We start from the raw sequence: 21,197 nt of genomic DNA, 5'->3' as shown, positions 1-21,197 counted from the left end.
AGACAGCGAGGCACCGCAGGACAAAAAAAAAAACGATGTGGGGAAAAACTATCGCTCTGGCACTTGCAGAGCACAAGCACAACGACAGGGAGGCGGAGAGACAGCGATGTACTGTAGAAAAAACCCGGCTGCCAAATAGGATCCTAAAACGGCTCCCATTGTGGAGCCGGTTCCAATCGTTCACTTCAAAGAGCCGGCTCTTAGAGCCGGATCGTTCGCGACCGACACATCACTATCTGCAGCCTGATATCCTTTATATGCACCAAACACAGCTGCACCTACAACCAATCCTACTGCTCCTGGTTTGACGCCAGACGTTTCAGCTGCAGCAACAGATGTTGCCCCTGTTACGGCAGCTGGAACTGCTAGTCCCATCAGGGAGAGTGTTTCTTTTAAACTACCTGCTACATTAGTAATTTCTTTAGCTGCTACAACAGTACACCTGTTGTAATACCTGCTACTTTATGTAAAGCATCACTCACTCTGCTTTTAGCTTTCTGCCTGATTTCTTCTCTTGACATATTTTCTGAGGACTGGGCAATACGCTTCTCTTATTGTGTCATTTCCTCCACTTTTTACAGCATCTTGTTCAGGTTTAACTTTCTGACCCACATGCAGAAACGGAGTCCAAGTTAGGAATTTGTTTTACTTTCAAAAGAATACGCAACAATTGACAGATCGTCCTGATCTTTCTGGAGTGTGGCAAGTGTCACGTGATCGGCGGCGCCTGGAACAAGAGTGGGGTCAATGGTGTCGGCCTGAAACGAGTTGATCAGAGATGCAATATGAGAGAGCTTACTTTATAATGATTCTGAGTAAGGCTTGGAAGAAAGATGGCCAGGGTCCTGTGTGGCGAATGGTTGATGGTGATTCCTGAGACAAGTGTGAGGAAGGTGGTGACACAGAGAGCCAGGGGTCTGATGGAGCAGGGTGGAGAAATGAGGAATGGTGGAGCAGGCAGGTAACGTGCAGGTAGGATCCACAGGAAGAAACAGTCAAAGTGATCCTTCTTAGAAAATCCAGTGAGACAAACCTAGAGGTAGCAAACACAAGGACTATAAAGCTTCTGGTAAATGTACAAGAGACAAGTCAAAAGTTTGTAACAGCTGAATACAAGAGGAGGCCAGAGAGACTACTGGTAAATGTTAATCATCCAGCACTGAATGAAGGCTCTGCTGCTCTTTTATTCCCAGCACTCTAATGAGGATGACAAGCTCCACCTGCGTAGGCTGCCCAGGTTCACTCACACACACAGGAACCCTGACACCACTGGCTCTAATGGTCCCGGCTCGACTCCGCTCAATTTGCTTTGTGAGCCGACCTTTTTTGAAGGCTGGCTCTGTTTTTCTAGGTGATTACTTTGGAGTAGGCTCAGCTCGGTGATGAAGGCTTAGCTCCTGTTCACTGACTGGCAGTGGGCATGGTCAGACGTAGCAGCAAAGAGAGAATTGAAAAACTGTTGCAAAACATAGTAGTGTTGCAGTGAGAAGCGGTGAAACAATGAGACGTCGGCTTTTCTTTGCATCGGATTTCAATATTTGATCTGCAGCTCAATGTGTCAAAGACCAAGGAGCTGGTGGTGGATCAGGAGGACCAGGATACCGGTGACCACTATTACCATCCAGGGGGTCAGTGTGGACAATGTGGAGAACTATAAATATCTGGGACTCCACAGTGACAATAAACTGGACTGGGTTAAGAACACCGACGCCATGTACAGGAAGGGCCAACGTCACCTCTACTTTCTGAGGTCCTTTGTTCAGAATGTTCTATGAATCTGTGGCTGCCAGTGCTGTGGTGTTCTGGGGCTGCAGGCAGAAGAGAGAGAACATCAATAGTCTGATCCACAAGGCCAGTAATGTTGCTGGAGTGGAGCTGAAAATTGACAGTGGTGTCAGAAAGAAGGACCCTGTCCATGTTGACACAGGAGCACCTTTAGCTAGAGAATTATTACTATTCTATTCTATTCAAAATATCACTTTTGCATAATACTGAGCCTTCAAATGTCAAAAAAAGAAGAAATAAATTAACTGTCGTGTTTTTATTGCCTTTCTATGCTGATGTCTTTGCAGGTGGTGTTGAAGTTTTGTGGTGGTTCTACATGTCAACACATCATCAGGTGGTTTAAAGAAGTTACAAGGTTCTGTACAAATAATATTAGAAAATATAATTCGTATTTTTGATTACTAGATTATTTTTGATTACTTTTCAAAAGTACTCATCAGAGTACATTAACTTGATTAAACTTCTGACTGAGCAATGTTTACTAGTTGAGTAAGATTTGACCAGGAGTAGCAATACTTTTACTCAAGTACTAGAGTTGAGAACTTCTCATGTACAGGCTATTTATCATTTTACCATATTTTCACCATGTTATTCATACGCATTATAAATGTCGGAGTTAGCGTAGGTTGTATGATTGATAGAATCAATTTGGTTTTATTAAATCTGTTTTACTGGAAATGTTTGTTTTGCAGAGAAGTGAAAGGAAAAACAAAACTGTTCAGTGAGACAGCAGCAGAGCCACACCCTGAACTGTAAAGAGAGATCAGGTGTCTTTTACATAAATGATGAGTCACTCTGTTTTTTTTGTTGTTTTTTTTTGTTTATTATAATTGTTTGCTTCTGTTTAACACCAGAGTATTACTAAGATCTGTAAATCCTACTTCACAGTTTACATAACTGCCTCTGAATTCACCATCACCTCATTAAATCACACTTTTGTTAAGAGATATAACATTACATAACATTAATATCAAGAGCAACACAAACATCTGTCTCAACCAATAAACACATGGATACACACCTATAATAAAATAAATGTCTACGAGTGAGTTGAGGATAAAAACGTACATAAAATAGGTTAGGCTAAAGGAAATTTAATAAATAAACTCATGTATTTAACAGAGTAAAGTTCATTCTGGGACCCTTAGATGCACAAACGTTTCTTGGTTAAAGAGTTTCTTTTCATTATGAAATACAGGCATGAAAATTACAGACCAGATATTTTTCTCTGCATACTTGAAGTTTGACTAACAGACTCTTTTCTCAAGCTAATAAGAGAAGTGTGGTTAAGAGTTTCCTGCTTCTCAGATATTCTTCAATCTTTCAGAGATCTGATTTCAGATGTTTTTTATTAATTGATATTTTAAATTTATGTGAAGCTTCTGGAACAACTTAAAAGTTGGGATGAATGTGAATAAATGCAGAAGAACTGATGTACCAAAAGCAAATTACTCAGCCTGAGTCTTATTAAAATGAAAAGAACACAAAGATGTTCATTTCTTTTTTGGTCTTTTATGGTTTATTTTACATCTTTATTGACATACGCTGATACATTTGTGTCTTTTGATTATGTAGATACTCAACATGCATATAAAAGGTTTTAATTAACATTAAATTTGGTCTTCAATCAAAAAAAACAAGATTTAAGTCCTGGAAGTTCAGATCTAAAGACACTTGGCTAAAAACAACTACTGCTGGCCTTTACTTAGAACAGATGAAATTAAACTTCTCAGTATCATTCATTTTAAACCACTGATGTTTTCCTCTCGTCTCCATGGCTCCAGACATGTCACAGTCGTCCATCGGTTCACCTTTGGCCCAGTTCTTATAGATGACCATCTCATCACTGACCCAGAACCACAAATCCAGAGTGCAGGCGTAGCTCAGACCCATCCAGACATAATCAGTCGATGCGTTCTTGACTTTCTCCTGGATCCATCTCTGATCATCCATGTTGGTGATGGTGACCAGGTCATCATAATGATCTCTGCAGTAGGTCAAGGCGTCCTCCCAGGTTTTATTTTCTTTGATCAGGATCACTTCATCTGTCAGAAGTTCAGAAACAGACAAAATAATTCATACTTTATGTCTTAGGACGTTATTTATAAACAAGAACAATGAAATATAGCATGAAAAACTAAAATATCTGTGATTTGGGAGAACATTGTGAAGTTTCAAGTGTCTTGTACATTCATGATTTAAGGTAAACATATTCATATTTTCAAGTTACTTCAATATTTTTTTCTGAACACAAATATAAAACTGCGTATGGATAGAGGAATAGATTCGACAGTTTTATTGTCACACAGTATTAATTATTTTATTGTGGGAATATTTATTAGAACATCTCACCATCATAACAGATGAAGGGTTTTCTTCCATCACAGTTCTCATTCCTCCATCTGCCTCCATTATCAAACACAGTCATGGCACATTGACCTCTGTATTCTGCCTGATAGTCAAACAATTTTGTCCAGTTTCTGAAAGAGAAACTGCTTCCATCTGACCACCTCCATTTCTCTCTGAACAGACCAATTAAAATGTATGTATCATCTCCCACAGAGCTGGTTTCTTTCTTCACTTCTTCATCCTGTAGTTGCTTCGTTCCACTGATCAGGTCTGTGTGTTTCTCTCTGCAGTAACTCTGAGCTTCTGCCCAAGTTTTCCTTTCTTGAATCAAGTGATATTTCTTGGATGAATTTCTGTCTGTGATTAAAAAAATATGAGCATCAGCTGAAATAAGTATTTTCTTCCCAGAATACAATCGTAAGTCAAACATTGTAACAAAAATATCACGTTCAAGTACCCAAATCTCATAGTTAAGTATTTTCTAATAATATGTTGGTTATTCTTAGTCGTACTTTGTTTTATTCCTGATGAAAATTTTCCATCCAAAATACTGGATTTAAATTCAACCTTAAAACTCAAATGTTCTCACCATCATAGCAGAGAAAATATCGAGGATCATTACAGGACAGGTCTCCCCACTTCAGGCTCTTCCATATGATTCCACAGTTCTGCCACCCAGTTGCATCATTTGGTTCTCCTTGGTTCCAGTTTGTCTCATTTTCATTGAACTCCAGTCCAGGATCAGACCAGTGCCACTTTCTGGTACCATCTGTTTGATAATACAGACCAATCCAAGCTCCACTCCAATCTCCAGGTAAGATGTTGTTGAGTCTCTCCATGTCCTTCATGTTAGTCACTGTGGCCAGGTCAATGTGTTTCTCTCTGCAGTACTGCTGAGCTTCAGTCCAGTTTTTATTCTCATTAATGTAGTGAAACTCATACAGCTGACAAACAATCACACAATATTGACCTAAAACAGATGAAAATACTCAGTGGATTTATTCACAGCAGAGATTTAAAGCACAGTATGTCTATTACACTACTGACTTTATGATCATTTTATTCAAATAAACATAGTTTATGCAGAGACACTCACCCATCCAAATGAGCAGGACCAGAGTCCACTGCATGTTTGATGCTAGTTGTTGTGTCTGATGTCGTTTTCCCACAAATTTGTCTCTGCTGGAGAAAATGTGTGTAAAATATAAAAACATAAATTCTAGCAACAACAAATCTTTTTGTATCTGTGTGAAGATAAATCCTACTAAAATAGACAGCACTCTTCATACAAATGTCATTGAATATTTACAATAATTCTATTGTATTAATACTGAGGATTTTTACAAATGTGCCGTTCAGGAAAACACAGAGAGCAGCTGCTTCCCACCATGACATGTAAAACAGACACACATTTTAATAACTATAAATCCTACTTCACAGTTTACACAACTGTGTCAGAATTCACCATCACCTCATTAAATCACACTTTTGTTAAGAGATATAACATTACATAACATTAATATCAAGAGCAACACAGACATCTGTTTCAAAAAAATAAACACATGGATACACACCAATAATAAAATAAATGTCTAAGTTTGAGTTGAGGATAAAAACTTACATCTGTGGTTCTGCTTCTGCTGCCTTGGCGTCTCAATGGACCTTCTGTTCTGCTGTAACTTTTCTAAGGCTGGACTGTTTTTGGGAGGAATTTGAATATTCAAATATTTAAAAAAGGCAGATATTTAGGTTACCATATTTGCAGTTTAATAATATATGTCTGTATTGATAGATTTTTAAGGAAAAGTCTCTGTGTTTTATATTGATACAGTTTTACATCGACTAAAACCACAGAACATTTTTCTTTTCTTTTTATGTTTTAACCTAAAAAGACATCTCATTTACGTTTTATTCCAAGCTTTAGTTTCTTAACAAAAAGATAAATAAATAAAAAAAAAAAAATATATATATATATATATATATATATATATATATTTTATTTTTTTTTTTTTATTTTGTTTTAAGCAAGATATTAAAAAGATAAAATAGGTTAGGCTAAAGGAAATTTAATAAATAAACTCATGTATTTAACAGAGTAAAGTTCATTCTGGGACCCTTAGATGCACAAACGTTTCTTGGTTAAAGAGTTTCTTTTCATTATGAAATACAGGCATGAAAATTACAGACCAGATATTTTTCTCTGCATACTTGAAGTTTGACTAACAGACTCTTTTCTCAAGCTAATAAGAGAAGTGTGGTTAAGAGTTTCCTGCTTCTCAGATATTCTTCAATCTTTCAGAGATCTGATTTCAGATGTTTTTTATTAATTGATATTTTAAATTTATGTGAAGCTTCTGGAACAACTTAAAAGTTGGGATGAATGTGAATAAATGCAGAAGAACTGATGTACCAAAAGCAAATTACTCAGCCTGAGTCTTATTAAAATGAAAAGAACACAAAGATGTTCATTTCTTTTTTGGTCTTTTATGGTTTATTTTACATCTTTATTGACATACGCTGATACATTTGTGTCTTTTGATTATGTAGATACTCAACATGCATATAAAAGGTTTTAATTAACATTAAATTTGGTCTTCAATCAAAAAAAACAAGATTTAAGTCCTGGAAGTTCAGATCTAAAGACACTTGGCTAAAAACAACTACTGCTGGCCTTTACTTAGAACAGATGAAATTAAACTTCTCAGTATCATTCATTTTAAACCACTGATGTTTTCCTCTCGTCTCCATGGCTCCAGACATGTCACAGTCGTCCATCGGTTCACCTTTGGCCCAGTTCTTATAGATGACCATCTCATCACTGACCCAGAACCACAAATCCAGAGTGCAGGCGTAGCTCAGACCCATCCAGACATAATCAGTCGATGCGTTCTTGACTTTCTCCTGGATCCATCTCTGATCATCCATGTTGGTGATGGTGACCAGGTCATCATAATGATCTCTGCAGTAGGTCAAGGCGTCCTCCCAGGTTTTATTTTCTTTGATCAGGATCACTTCATCTGTCAGAAGTTCAGAAACAGACAAAATAATTCATACTTTATGTCTTAGGACGTTATTTATAAACAAGAACAATGAAATATAGCATGAAAAACTAAAATATCTGTGATTTGGGAGAACATTGTGAAGTTTCAAGTGTCTTGTACATTCATGATTTAAGGTAAACATATTCATATTTTCAAGTTACTTCAATATTTTTTTCTGAACACAAATATAAAACTGCGTATGGATAGAGGAATAGATTCGACAGTTTTATTGTCACACAGTATTAATTATTTTATTGTGGGAATATTTATTAGAACATCTCACCATCATAACAGATGAAGGGTTTTCTTCCATCACAGTTCTCATTCCTCCATCTGCCTCCATTATCAAACACAGTCATGGCACATTGACCTCTGTATTCTGCCTGATAGTCAAACAATTTTGTCCAGTTTCTGAAAGAGAAACTGCTTCCATCTGACCACCTCCATTTCTCTCTGAACAGACCAATTAAAATGTATGTATCATCTCCCACAGAGCTGGTTTCTTTCTTCACTTCTTCATCCTGTAGTTGCTTCGTTCCACTGATCAGGTCTGTGTGTTTCTCTCTGCAGTAACTCTGAGCTTCTGCCCAAGTTTTCCTTTCTTGAATCAAGTGATATTTCTTGGATGAATTTCTGTCTGTGATTAAAAAAATATGAGCATCAGCTGAAATAAGTATTTTCTTCCCAGAATACAATCGTAAGTCAAACATTGTAACAAAAATATCACGTTCAAGTACCCAAATCTCATAGTTAAGTATTTTCTAATAATATGTTGGTTATTCTTAGTCGTACTTTGTTTTATTCCTGATGAAAATTTTCCATCCAAAATACTGGATTTAAATTCAACCTTAAAACTCAAATGTTCTCACCATCATAGCAGAGAAAATATCGAGGATCATTACAGGACAGGTCTCCCCACTTCAGGCTCTTCCATATGTATCCACAGTTCTGCCACCCAGTTGCATCATTTGGTTCTCCTTGGTTCCAGTTTGTCTCATTTTCATTGAACTCCAGTCCAGGATCAGACCAGTGCCACTTTCTGGTACCATCTGTTTGATAATACAGACCAATCCAAGCTCCACTCCAATCTCCAGGTAAGATGTTGTTGAGTCTCTCCATGTCCTTCATGTTAGTCACTGTGGCCAGGTCAATGTGTTTCTCTCTGCAGTACTGCTGAGCTTCAGTCCAGTTTTTATTCTCATTAATGTAGTGAAACTCATACAGCTGACAAACAATCACACAATATTGACCTAAAACAGATGAAAATACTCAGTGGATTTATTCACAGCAGAGATTTAAAGCACAGTATGTCTATTACACTACTGACTTTATGATCATTTTATTCAAATAAACATAGTTTATGCAGAGACACTCACCCATCCAAATGAGCAGGACCAGAGTCCACTGCATGTTTGATGCTAGTTGTTGTGTCTGATGTCGTTTTCCCACAAATTTGTCTCTGCTGGAGAAAATGTGTGTAAAATATAAAAACATAAATTCTAGCAACAACAAATCTTTTTGTATCTGTGTGAAGATAAATCCTACTAAAATAGACAGCACTCTTCATACAAATGTCATTGAATATTTACAATAATTCTATTGTATTAATACTGAGGATTTTTACAAATGTGCCGTTCAGGAAAACACAGAGAGCAGCTGCTTCCCACCATGACATGTAAAACAGACACACATTTTAATAACTATAAATCCTACTTCACAGTTTACACAACTGTGTCAGAATTCACCATCACCTCATTAAATCACACTTTTGTTAAGAGATATAACATTACATAACATTAATATCAAGAGCAACACAGACATCTGTTTCAAAAAAATAAACACATGGATACACACCTATAATAAAATAAATGTCTAAGTTTGAGTTGAGGATAAAAACTTACATCTGTGGTTCTGCTTCTGCTGCCTTGGCGTCTCAATGGACCTTCTGTTCTGCTGTAACTTTTCTAAGGCTGGACTGTTTTTGGGAGGAATTTGAATATTCAAATATTTAAATAAGGCAGATATTTAGGTTACCATATTTGCAGTTTAATAATATATGTCTGTATTGATAGATTTTTAAGGAAAAGTCTCTGTGTTTTATATTGATACAGTTTTACATTGACTAAAACATTCAGCTGAAACTGAATGTTTTATTTAGTATCAACAGGGTTTACATACAGTGGATTATGAGTGTAATCCAGGTAATAAACAGCAGCATATATTTGCCCATTTATCCATAACAACTGTACCTTTCAATATCTTCCAAGTTATTTTTGCAATTTACCATTTATTTATTTTTTTTACCCCTCCAGGGGGTCTTTTGTGGGCTCTAGTGTCCCTTATAGGCTGACAGGAAATGGGGGAGGAGAGGGGAGAAGACATGCGGCAAATATCGTCGGGTCTGGGAGTCGAACCCGCGACTGAAGGCCTCCAAATACGGGTCACGCTAACCACTACACCACCACGGCACGCCCCCAATTTACCATTTATTAAAAGAGCGCCCTCGGATTAATTTCTCTCCCTGCTACACGGGAAACTAGAAAACTATTTATCTGCAACAGATGACACTTACCTATGTCCACTGGCGCCTCATAATAAAAAACAACACGCCTACAAACTGATGGTAAGATCAGCCAATTTGTCACCAATTTCACAAAACTACAAGCCTCTGATTTATCGTAAGCCAGTGACCAAGACTAAAACCCACTGAGACATTTAAAGAAAGAAAGGCCTGAACTTGTGGAGCGCTTTATCAGGTCAGAGGAATCCAAAGTGCTTCACGCTACATTCAGTCATCCATGACTGTTGTCATGAAGTGTCATTCGGAAAATAATGACACTTTAATGCAAAGTTGACACTTTTAATGGACTTTCAAGGCAACTTTTAGAGCAACTTTGCATTAAGCGTGTCATTATTTACTGAATGACACTTCATGACAGCAGTCATAGACATTCATAAAGACTCCTTGATGTGTATGACAGGTGTCATGTTGTCATGTTGATGACGGTGTCATTTCAGCCTGTTGCACATCCCGTCAAATAAAGTTTTACCGACAGGAGAACAACACAGATTACTTGGCAATAATGATTCCTGCTTGTTAAATACACATTTTATAAATATAAATATGTTAATAGCTTAATTGAAGATTTGAAATTCCTCTTGCACTTGTAGCTTTTTCTGTTTTACTTTTCTTAAATAAAAGTAAACGGTAGTTTGTGAGTATTATTTTTATTTCTTTTTTTCTGCTCCGTGTATCATATCAAACTTTTCTATCACTTGTCTGTGCCATGTGTGGATTACTGTCCTACTTCAAACTTTCTTTATATTTTTTTACTGAACTGTGAAATGTGATTCCCTTGGACCTTGTTATCTTGCTGTTCTAGTGTTGACAATTAATAGCAAAACATTGCCTTCCTTTTTCAGATTCTTTGCTTGATTGAGTCAATTAATGATTTGAACAGAGTGCAGTGACATCTGATAAAACAAAAACATGTTTAACAGTGTAAATCTGTTGTGTGAATCACATCAGAGATATGAGACAAGTGATAAAATAGTATTTTTTTCTTACATTTGCTTACAAAGGCTGAAAGTAACAATTGTGGTGTGTGTTTCCAGTAATTTTAATTACATAATTTTTTATTTATTTTTTGCTGTACCACCCCAAACCTTTTACTGGCCTGATTTGACCAGTCCTATGGACATTATATGGAGGTGCCACTGTTTCAATGACTTTGTTTTTCCAGGTTGGGTCTTTGTGTGTTTTTGATACCAAAGAAAAAAAAAATAATTTGCAACTCGACTCTCAAATATTTTCTCATAAAAGGTTAGTATTGTTAGAGATTTTTTGGTATTATCATTTTATTATTACTTTAGTTCACATTCAGCCTATAGATCATTGTGATTTTCTGTTTAAAGTGTTCTCTTCCTTATGTGTGTATGGAGGTCACTACTGTCTGTTCATTTTCATGAGAAATAGATAAAACTGAGTTTCTCAGACCTTAAATCCTTTTGCAAGAACACCTCCTAATTTAGTAACCACCTGTGAGCAGTCGTATTTTGTTTTCTTGACAGTATTGACCGAGATTTGAACCGGGCTCAGACCTTTGATCAGATATCACATCTGGACCTGGGTTGTTAGATGTCTGGGTTAGAGGTTTTATGACCTCTGTTGTTTTTCCCCCTTGCCTGTTCTTCTTTGACAATAAAAACAGGAGCTCATGTGGAAGCAGATCAGAACTCTCTGTGAATTGTTCGGACGAGCAGTAACAGAGGCTTCTCCTTTTGCAAAAGCTTGACGGAAAATTCATATACGTTGTCTGTGGTTCTTTCTTTTATTTAGGTTCGAAAGGAAAAATACCTATCAAGTATTATCTATCAACGTACAAAACCTCTGACTAATCAGCAAAATAAATAAATACAATTCAAGGTGAATATCTGTGTATAACAGCTCAGTCTCAATGAAATATGCATTTAAAAAGTTCTCCCTTTATTAAGGTATGACTAAAGACAAGACAGTCTGAACAGAAAACAGATCTTTTATTATTAATTTGAACAGAAATACAGTTTTATCATAACATTAATGGTGATTAAATCTCTGGTAAATGTATGAACACGTGAAGGACTACAGTGTGGAAAATAAGTTTATATGTAAATGATTTATAATTTCAGTGTACTAATGATAATTTTCAAGTCAAATATTATCAGAGTTATAATCTATTAAACTATTAAAACACACATGATATATTTTATGATCAAGTAATAGAAATCTTGGGTTACATCTGGAAGGATGATTATTTTTAATGAGCAGCATTACAAGCATTGTTACAATTTCTAATTATTTCAGTTGTTGGATAATTAACTTGTAAACAACATGAAATCTTTTCAAGCAGCTTTAGAAAAGTGGACAGGAAAACCTTTTCTGAGAATTTTGTGATAATTTATGGGATCTTTACATTTGACTAAGGTCTACACTAGAATTTTATTTTATTTTTTTCTCATTGAAGAAGTAATTGATACTCTGCTCTGAACTTTTTGACTTGTTTTATGGCATCCTTTGCTGAAGAAAGCACAGATTCTGCCGTCTTCTCTGCTGCTTCCCATGGTGTTTCTGATTCCTCTGCAGCCTGATATCCTTTATATGCACCAAACACAGCTGCACCTACAACCAATCCTACTGCTCCTGGTTTAACACCAGACGTTTCAGCTGCAGCAACAGATGTTGCCCCTGTTACGGCAGCTGGAACTGCTAGTCCCATCAGGGAGAGTGTTTCTTTTAAACTACCTGCTACATTAGTAATTTCTTTAGCTGCTACAACAGTACACCTGTTGTAATACCTGCTACTTTATGTAAAGCATCACTCACTCTGCTTTTAGCTTTCTGCCTGATTTCTTCTCTTGACATATTTTCTGAGGACTGGGCAATACGCTTCTCTTATTGTGTCATTTCCTCCACTTTTTACAGCATCTTGTTCAGGTTTAACTTTCTGACCCACATGCAGAAACGGAGTCCAAGTTAGGAATTTGTTTTACTTTCAAAAGAATACGCAACAATTGACAGATCGTCCTGATCTTTCTGGAGTGTGGCAAGTGTCACGTGATCGGCGGCGCCTGGAACAAGAGTGGGGTCAATGGTGTCGGCCTGAAACGAGTTGATCAGAGATGCAATATGAGAGAGCTTACTTTATAATGATTCTGAGTAAGGCTTGGAAGAAAGATGGCCAGGGTCCTGTGTGGCGAATGGTTGATGGTGATTCCTGAGACAAGTGTGAGGAAGGTGGTGACACAGAGAGCCAGGGGTCTGATGGAGCAGGGTGGAGAAATGAGGAATGGTGGAGCAGGGAGGTAACGTGCAGGTAGGATCCACAGGAAGAAACAGTCAAAGTGATCCTTCTTAGAAAATCCAGTGAGACAAACCTAGAGGTAGCAAACACAAGGACTATAAAGCTTCTGGTAAATACACAAGAGACAAGTCAAAAGTTTGTAACAGCTGAATACAAGAGGAGGCCAGAGAGACTACTGGTAAATGTTAATCATCCAGCACTGAATGAAGGCTCTGCTGCTCTTTTATTCCCAGCACTCTAACGAGGCTGATGAGCTCCACCTGTGTAGGCTGCCCAGGTTCTCCACCAAGATCTTCGCTGGAAAAGATGCATCACTCACACACACAGGAACCCTGACACCACTGGCTCTAATGGTCCCGGCTCGACTCCGCTCGGCTCGCTTTGTGAGCATTTCCACCGACCTTTTTTGAAGGCTGGTCCTGTTTTCTAGGTGATTACTTCGGAGTAGGGTCAGCTCGGTGACGCAGGCTTAGCTCCTGTTCACTGACTGGCAGTGGGTATAGTCAGACGAAGAGAATTTAAAAAAAACGGCGCTAAACAGAAAAAGCAGTGAAACAATGAGACGTCAGCTTTTCTTTGCATCGGATTTCAATATTTGATCTGCAGCTCAATGTGTCAAAGACCAAGGAGCTGGTGGTGGATCAGGAGGACCAGGATACCGGTGACCACTATTACCATCCAGGGGGTCAGTGTGGACAATGTGGAGAACTATAAATATCTGGGACTCCACACTGACAATAAACTGGACTGGGTTAAGAACACCGACGCCATGTACAGGAAGGGCCAACGTCACCTCTACTTTCTGAGGTCCTTTGCTCAGAATGTTCTATGAATCTGTGGCTGTCAGTGCTGTGGTGTTCTGGGGCTGCAGGCAGAAGAGAGAGAACATCAATAGTCTGATCCACAAGGCCAGTAATGTTGCTGGAGTGGAGCTGAAAATTGACAGTGGTGTCAGAAAGAAGGACCCTGTCCATGTTGACACAGGAGCACCTTTAGCTAGAGAATTATTACTATTCTATTCTATTCTATTCTATTCAAAATATCACTTTTGCATAATACTGAGCCTTCAAATGTCAAAAAAAAGAAGAAATAAATTAACTGTCATGTTTTTATTGCCTTTCTATGCTGATGTCTTTGCAGGTGGTGTTGAAGTTTTGTGGTGGTTCTACATGTCAACACATCATCAGGTGGTTTAATGAAATCTATCAGATGGAAAGATTAACATTTTTAATTTCTTTTCAACTGAACAAGTTTACTATCTTGTGGTCCAAATAGGTGTCCTATGTCAACAGAACACTCTTCATAGAGTTTCTATTTGCTATATAATTTACTTATTATATACATAAAAGTAATGTTATTCCAAAATAATGCCCCTTGTTCCATCTTTTAGTTTTGTTTTTGTAAATGGAAATGTAAAGAGAAGGAATTTTGTATCTGATCATAGACTGAAATTGTGCTCTTGTAATCTTCTCAATACCTAACAATAAAGAATAATAATACTTATCTCTTCTTGACTAAAATGATTTCAGTCTAGAAGAGAAAGATGAAAATGTGAAAAGTAATTTTTGCCCTCATAGCAACAGCTATATATTATAAGCAACTTGACTCTCACAAAGCACCTCACAACATCACATATTGCAACAAAACTGGTCACCATGAATGACTGTGTTGCTGCTAGCAGACACAGTCTGAACTAAAGTAAAACTAAAATAATCTTGGTGAACAAAGCAGGTGGTTGATGTCCAACCAGTCTAAGCTTGATGTTGCACCAACATTGGTGGATAGATTTCCTGTTTATAGTTCCTTCTCATAATTGTCCATTTATTGATTAAGTTTAATGATAAATATTTGAACATATATTTTAGGGTTCTAGTAAGAGAGGATCCAAGATAGTTTAACATATTCTAGCATGTTAGTTTTAAGCAATACATTTGTTACAGCTACTTTTATGAAAAAAAAATAGCTAGTGACTAATTACTTTTTAAAAGTAACGTGCCCTATACTGGTTATTATATTGAGACAAATTTGAATACAAAAATATATTTTATACAATACAAAAGTACTATGAGTATAGACGATAATAGGTTGACAATGAAAACTACATAACAATAATGGACAGTCAGAGAATTGTTAAACTGAAAGAATCTTAAATTAGAAAGATTTCACAAATCTGGGAAACTTAGAAGACAGTGAAACATTTATTTTAAAATAGGAAGCCATTAAGCAAATATAGATTTTACAAAGAGGTATCCAAAGCCCCGCTTTGTAAGTCAGACTTTACTCACTTTTTCTTCTGGGGCAGCTGTGCAGTTACAGTAAGTATTGTCTTTGATTGGTCAACTTAATATGTCAAACACTAAAACAGCTAGCGGCCTGACTTGTTTGACGGTTAGCAATAATGTTCCTTTTGGGAAAGATTGTTGTAGCTTAACATCAGATGTAACAGAACACACACACAACAAAACGGTGTACTTTTTTTTTTTGTCACTCTCCAGAAAATGTTCCCTAAGGTTTAAGGTATAATCAGGAAGTTCTTGGTTTTTAAATGCGAGACATGCAATGGATGCCATTTTGCCCAGACTCTTTCTTATTGCTTGATCTTGATTTCTGATCTTGACTGAGACAAGTGAGAAGAGCTCAGTGTTTAGTCACATTTTTAGCATAAAGAAAATTGAAATGCAGAAAAGTGCCTTAATGAAAAGGGTCTATAAATTGCAGTCCTAAAAAGTGGAACCTTATCTTTAAAATAGTTAATATTTGAATGTAAAAGATTTTAAGGTAAGCCTTACTCACCATCCATGATAAGTGTCAAAGTTCAGAGGATCAGTCTTCTAAAAAGAAGATGTTACGTCCTTCGTGAGAGATTTGCCGTCTGAGACAAGATGGCCCAGCAGCTTTGACTCATTTGCTGGGTTTTTTTGCAGTTGGCCAAGCCCAGATCTGGGTGTGTTCATTATTATCTTACACGTTCTCACTGAACTTCCTGAATCCTCTCTGCCAGTTTATTTGGTATATTCCATAAAGTTATTAAATTATAAACTTTATAAATATTTTTAAAACTGTGGAAAACTAATTCAATCAACACATTGACATATTTTCTCCTTTCTGACTGTACAATGTTCAGATTTCAGCAAGGATTTCTTTATCTGCAGAATGACAGTTCTCTTCTTCTTCAGCACAATGATATGAAACAGAAACCTCATAGGTTGGTAACCACACATTCATGCAAAGCTACTGGACTTTAAGCAGATTTTTCTGTACAAACCACATTGCATCATCGTGACAGAGATCAGAAGTTTTTAATCCTAAAACAACTTGAGCTTAATGTATAAATTCTTTTAAAAAGTAGAAATGTCCTGAAGAATTTAACAAATCATGTTTTATGCAGTTAACACATAGTATAAAGAAAATAAGAAAAATATTTAGTAAACTATTGTTAGCAATTTATTGGTCAGTTATTGGTTCAGAGTGGTAAAATGTTCTCATGAGTTTTCCATGTTATTACATAATGTTTAATGCAGAATAAAGTGATTTCTAGAATGTAGATCTTAAAGGAAAAGAGTCTCCAGCATGGAAGCTGCATATACTTTCTAATCTGTATAATCTGTGCATATAGCTCCCATATTTATATTTATACACAATATCTATATCTCTTGCTATAGTCTTATAGTCCATACATACATAGTCTTGTACATCTGTAAATAAATATTTATATCTCGTAGAGCACTTCTGGATAGATGCAAACTACATCTTGTTGCTTGTACTTGTGACAGTGCAATGACAATAAAGTTGAATTCTATTCTATTCTATTCTAATCAGTATAGTTTTATTCCCTCAATTAAATCTGAAAGACCGTCTTACTCTGCCTGATTTTATTTGTGGTGCCTTTGTTTCACATTTCAGTCTAATTTGAAAATGTTTGTTAAGTGCTGTAATTCCACTGAATAAATAAGACATTTAGCATCTTCTCCATCTGAAGAGATATTTTATAAAACAGTCCAAGACTACAAAGTAGCTAATTTGGGATTAGCACTCTAATTAGCCTTGGGACTACGCCTATCAGGTCCTTCACTTGGGCTGAAACTATCTGGCCTAGAAGCTTCCTTATTATTTTTAACATTTCACTTTGTATTAAAGACCTAGCAAAGGTTTCATAAACAGGGGTCAGAGATTCACTTTCTACTTTCACTGAAAATGTTTTGAGAAAAGAATCTCAATTTTTCCAGTTTCAGTGTCAATGTTAAGCAAATTTCTGAATTATCAGAAAAACAGAAGTGTAAAAGTAGAATATCATGAAATCTTTTATGTTTTTCTTTCTTCCAAGCTCAGACTAAGAATTTGAAACCTGGATCTTTTTAGATTAAATGGAGTAACTTCAGACAAAGTGAATAGAGAACTTTAGCAAAGTTTAGCTTTCAGATAATCAATGCAGAAAAGATTCAGATGTTTTATTCCTGGTAGATACTCTCCATGTTGTAAAGTATCTACTGCTGTTTGCTGCAGAGGATTTTGATGTTTTACATAATCTAAGATGAAATGCTAAAGTTAAATGTGTTAAGTAAAGGTTTATTGTTTAAACTGAACTTTATTTGCAAGTGTTTTACCTTAAAAGAAGAGCTATAACAATAACTACAGCATCTTAAAATGTTTGACTTCATCACTGTGTGACAAATCAACAATCTCTTCATGAAATATCATGGAAGGAGTTAATTAATTTAGTATTTCTCTTCGCAGTCGTGGGTTTTATGTCGTGACCCATTTGAGAAGAGTTTGATTTTCTGCATGAAGATGGAGGACTGTTATCCATACCCTGTTTTCATCGAGTGTTCAGACGTTCTCTCAGAACAAAATAAGAAGAAAGTTGAAAATTATTTTCACATTAAACGCAGGTCAGGGGAAGGAGAGTGTGGACCAGTAACAATTGCGGCCAATGAGACCTACAGTATCGCTTTCAAACGTCAACTATGAACTATCAGTTTCAGGTGTAATTGAATTGACAAGTTATGAAAGTTAACTTGACACATGTCAAGGGTTACCTTCACAGTGTTACCTCCAACTGTGAAGGTAACTCTGTCACAGGTAACTTCCCTTGTTCACAGGAAGTTACCTGTGAACAAGGTGACTTAGCCAGCAGCAATTAGCATAACAACAATAACCGATGGAATTTGTTGTTGTTTTTTGAGATACTTTTGTGGTAAAGAAACATTCACATCAACTAGCTTGGACAACCAGAATATTTCAGGACTTAAAATTCATTTGGCCTCTGCACAATCAGCACTCAAGCAAAACCATATTTAATCAAAAACAAATGTGATGGGAAAAGATGACAAAACATAACAGCTCTAAACTATAATAGTCTTCAATATGACCACACATTTCTGACATTGCCCTGCTGGAACATGGCTTTTTCCTGAATTCCTCAGCAATAATCAAAAAGTTGAGAACAACTGAACTGAAGAAAAATAGCTGTAAAGAACCAAAGCTTGTCTTTCTATCAGTGTAAAGGACAAGAGATCTGAAAACTTTTTCAAATCCTGGTATTGAGGAATGGGATTCCTTTAGTTATTATTAGCCCTTCTTAATAACAAAACATTAGCATTCGGCAAAGTGTATGAAGCCTCCAAGGCTTATCTTAGCCAGAAGCAGCTCGAGTTCAAATCTTTGGAAGATATTTTATTAAACCTGTAGAATTAATGCTATAGACTTTAAAATTAGTCAAAATACTAAAGTCAGAATTTAAAAAGAAAATGCCCAAGATTAACAACAATGGCCTCAATCAATCAAAGATAATTGCACATTTTATTGGTCCAACAGTAAACTATTATATCATAGATGACATAATGCAATACTATTTCAAAGTAGAAAATACATATTCTTTCTATCCTATTCATTAATTTATATTGCCATATCAAATAAATGTTATTATTGGAAACTTGAAACTGCATTTATCTCAGCAACTCACTCAACACTGTGAAACAATCAATGTTTTATGTTCCATCCATTTTCTAACACCTTGTCCATAGTGGGGTTGGGAGGGATGCTGGCCTATCTCCAGCAGACGTTTTGGGTGAGAGGGGGGGTCACCCTGGACAAGTTGCCAGTACATATATGTGTATTTTCTCTACAGCAATGTTATTGTCAGTAGCCTGTGTTTCCACTATAGTTCGATATACAGTAATTTAGTCATTGTTTGTGGACTGTCTGAGCACCCTGTTTTCACAACATAGTTAATGCAAGCAGTTGAAATGAAAATGTCCTCTTGGTGCCTCCAAAGGCAGCCAGACAACCGTGAGGTGGTTCCTCAATGTTTTTAAACACAAAGGGGTTTTGTAATATAGATAAATTTTGACAGTGTTTGTTTTGCCAGTATGTTTCTACACTTCAACTAATAATATAGAAAGAATCACAAGTTTCTGGGTCTGAAACTAAGACGTTTGTTGAGCAGTGAATTTGTTTTTATGTTCTCCTCTTGTACTAATCTTCTCTTCCAGTGCCGGACTCAAAGAGAATTGTCCTTCTGGGGAAAACTGGATGCAGCAAAAGCAGTTTGGGAAACACCATATTTGGAGGGGAAGTCTTCAAGATCACCAATTCGCCCGTTTCCGAACAAAGTCTGTCTCGAGGAGAAACCAGACCTGTTAATGGCAGGAACATCACTCTGATTGACAGTCCCAGTCTTTTTGATACCTGTGACTCTGAAGTCATGCTTAAGACAGAGATCCTGAGGTGCATCACTGAGTGCGCTCCTGGACCTCACGCTTTCCTCATCGTTCTTAAAGTCGAGAAATTCACAAAGCAGGAGAAAGACGTCATCAGAGAAATATGCAAGCACTTCTCTGAAGAGGCTCTGAAATTTGCTGCTGTTGTCTTCACCCATGGAGACCAGCTCCCAGAGGGAAGGAGGATCGAGGACTTTGTCCAACACAATGAAGAACTGAGCGACCTAGTGAAAAACTGTGGAGGCAGGTGCCATGTTGTAGACAATAAATACTGGAACCGTAATACAGAAGATAAGTATAGGAACAATAAGCTCCAAGTGGCAGAACTACTGAGTACAATTAATAAGATTAGTGAAGCAAATGATGGCAAGTTCTACACCAATGAGATGCTGCAAGCAGTGAAAAACCAAATAGAGGTAGAGGAGGAAAATATGAAGCAATCATCGACTAACCAGTCATCAGAGGAAACTAGAAACAAAGCTAAAAGTAGTGTGCTTGATGAGTTAATGATCCAACTAGTGGGTACAGCTACAGGTGCAGTGTTAGGAGCATTCCTTGGTGGCACTGAGCTACTAATGATTGGTAGATTCGAAGGTTCAAATATTTCGACGCAAACTTCAAGTGCCTAAAGCATGAAATTGTTATCTAAAGCTGCTTTAAGTGGAGGGTTGAAGGGAAGCATTGGGGGTACAATGCAGCCGCAGGAGCAAAAACTGTAGGGGATGCAAGAACGCTGTTTGAGAAAACTAAAGTGTGAAGAGCATAAAAGAGTAAAACGATTCAGAGAGTGAAGGGAAAACAGGAACACATTTATTTTATCTGCTTAAAGCAGGGGTCTCAAACTCCAGTCCTCAAGGGCCGCAGTCCTGCAACTTTTAGATGTGCCTCTGCTGCACCACACCTGAATAGAATAATTAGGTCATTAAGGCTCTGGAGAACTGATCTACACAAGGAGGAGGTAGTTAAGCCATTTCATTCCAGTGTTTTGTACCTGTGGCACATCTAAAAACTGTAGGTCTGCGGCCCTCGAGGACTGGAGTTTGAGACCCCTGACTTAAAGGGATTGAATTTTAACAGCTGTGCAAAATATCCAGACTTTATCTTACACAATAATATTTCTTGCAAAGCTAAACCATATCTATTATATAAAACATAACCTGCCACAACATGGGAAGTCATATATTAATAATATTTACTTTTGGATAGTTTCTGCTACTCAACAATGAGGCCAACAGGCAAATTGTAGTAATGTGAACACAGTCAGCCTCTAGGGGGAGCTAAGAGACAAAGAAAGAACAAGGTTGCTGATTTGTTTTGTTTAAATATAAGACAAAATAATAATTTGAAAATAATTAGCTTGTTTTGTGAGTTGGGTGATGTATACATACTAATATTAAACAGTTTACAGTTATGCTATTTGAAATGACTGTTGAAACATGTCAATGTTTTTTTTCATGTGAAGA

General features: G+C 36.8%; 3 protein-coding genes across 5 annotated transcripts; 1 reads left to right on the top strand and 2 right to left on the bottom strand.

Moving 5' to 3' along the window:
- Positions 1-3,000: 3,000 nt before the first annotated feature.
- Positions 3,001-5,964, bottom strand: LOC114157154 (macrophage mannose receptor 1-like). 2 transcript variants are annotated; one of them, XM_028037986.1, is made up of 5 exons: positions 5,756-5,964; positions 5,231-5,316; positions 4,724-5,104; positions 4,138-4,491; positions 3,001-3,830 (listed from the first exon to the last, which is right to left on the bottom strand). In XM_028037986.1, the coding sequence occupies exons 2-5, from the start codon at positions 5,262-5,264 to the stop codon at positions 3,487-3,489; spliced, it is 1,113 nt and encodes a 370-aa protein (XP_027893787.1). In that variant the 5' UTR covers positions 5,265-5,316; positions 5,756-5,964; the 3' UTR covers positions 3,001-3,486. The 2 variants fall into 2 exon arrangements, with proteins under 2 accessions (XP_027893787.1, XP_027893788.1); XM_028037987.1 differs by having other exon boundaries at positions 5,231-5,313.
- A 357-nt stretch (positions 5,965-6,321) lies between these two features.
- On the bottom strand, positions 6,322-9,202 carry LOC114157155 (macrophage mannose receptor 1-like). Of its 2 annotated transcripts, none has more exons than XM_028037988.1 (5): positions 9,077-9,202; positions 8,552-8,637; positions 8,045-8,425; positions 7,459-7,812; positions 6,322-7,151 (listed from the first exon to the last, which is right to left on the bottom strand). In XM_028037988.1, the coding sequence occupies exons 2-5, from the start codon at positions 8,583-8,585 to the stop codon at positions 6,808-6,810; spliced, it is 1,113 nt and encodes a 370-aa protein (XP_027893789.1). In that variant the 5' UTR covers positions 8,586-8,637; positions 9,077-9,202; the 3' UTR covers positions 6,322-6,807. The 2 variants fall into 2 exon arrangements, with proteins under 2 accessions (XP_027893789.1, XP_027893790.1); XM_028037989.1 differs by having other exon boundaries at positions 8,552-8,634; positions 9,077-9,198.
- A 4,423-nt stretch (positions 9,203-13,625) lies between these two features.
- LOC114157855 (GTPase IMAP family member 7-like) lies at positions 13,626-20,363 on the top strand. Its single transcript, XM_028039022.1, has 2 exons — positions 13,626-13,803; positions 19,507-20,363. Exons 1-2 carry the CDS (start codon positions 13,626-13,628, stop codon positions 20,361-20,363), a joined length of 1,035 nt encoding a protein of 344 aa, XP_027894823.1.
- Positions 20,364-21,197: the final 834 nt, after the last annotated feature.

The sequence above is a fragment of the Xiphophorus couchianus genome, chromosome 14 (genome assembly GCF_001444195.1).
Source record: "Xiphophorus couchianus chromosome 14, X_couchianus-1.0, whole genome shotgun sequence".
Classification (NCBI taxonomy): Eukaryota; Metazoa; Chordata; class Actinopteri; order Cyprinodontiformes; family Poeciliidae; genus Xiphophorus; species Xiphophorus couchianus.
The sequence above is the reverse complement of the archived record's forward strand: the minus strand, read 5'-3'. Positions and strand labels throughout refer to the sequence as shown.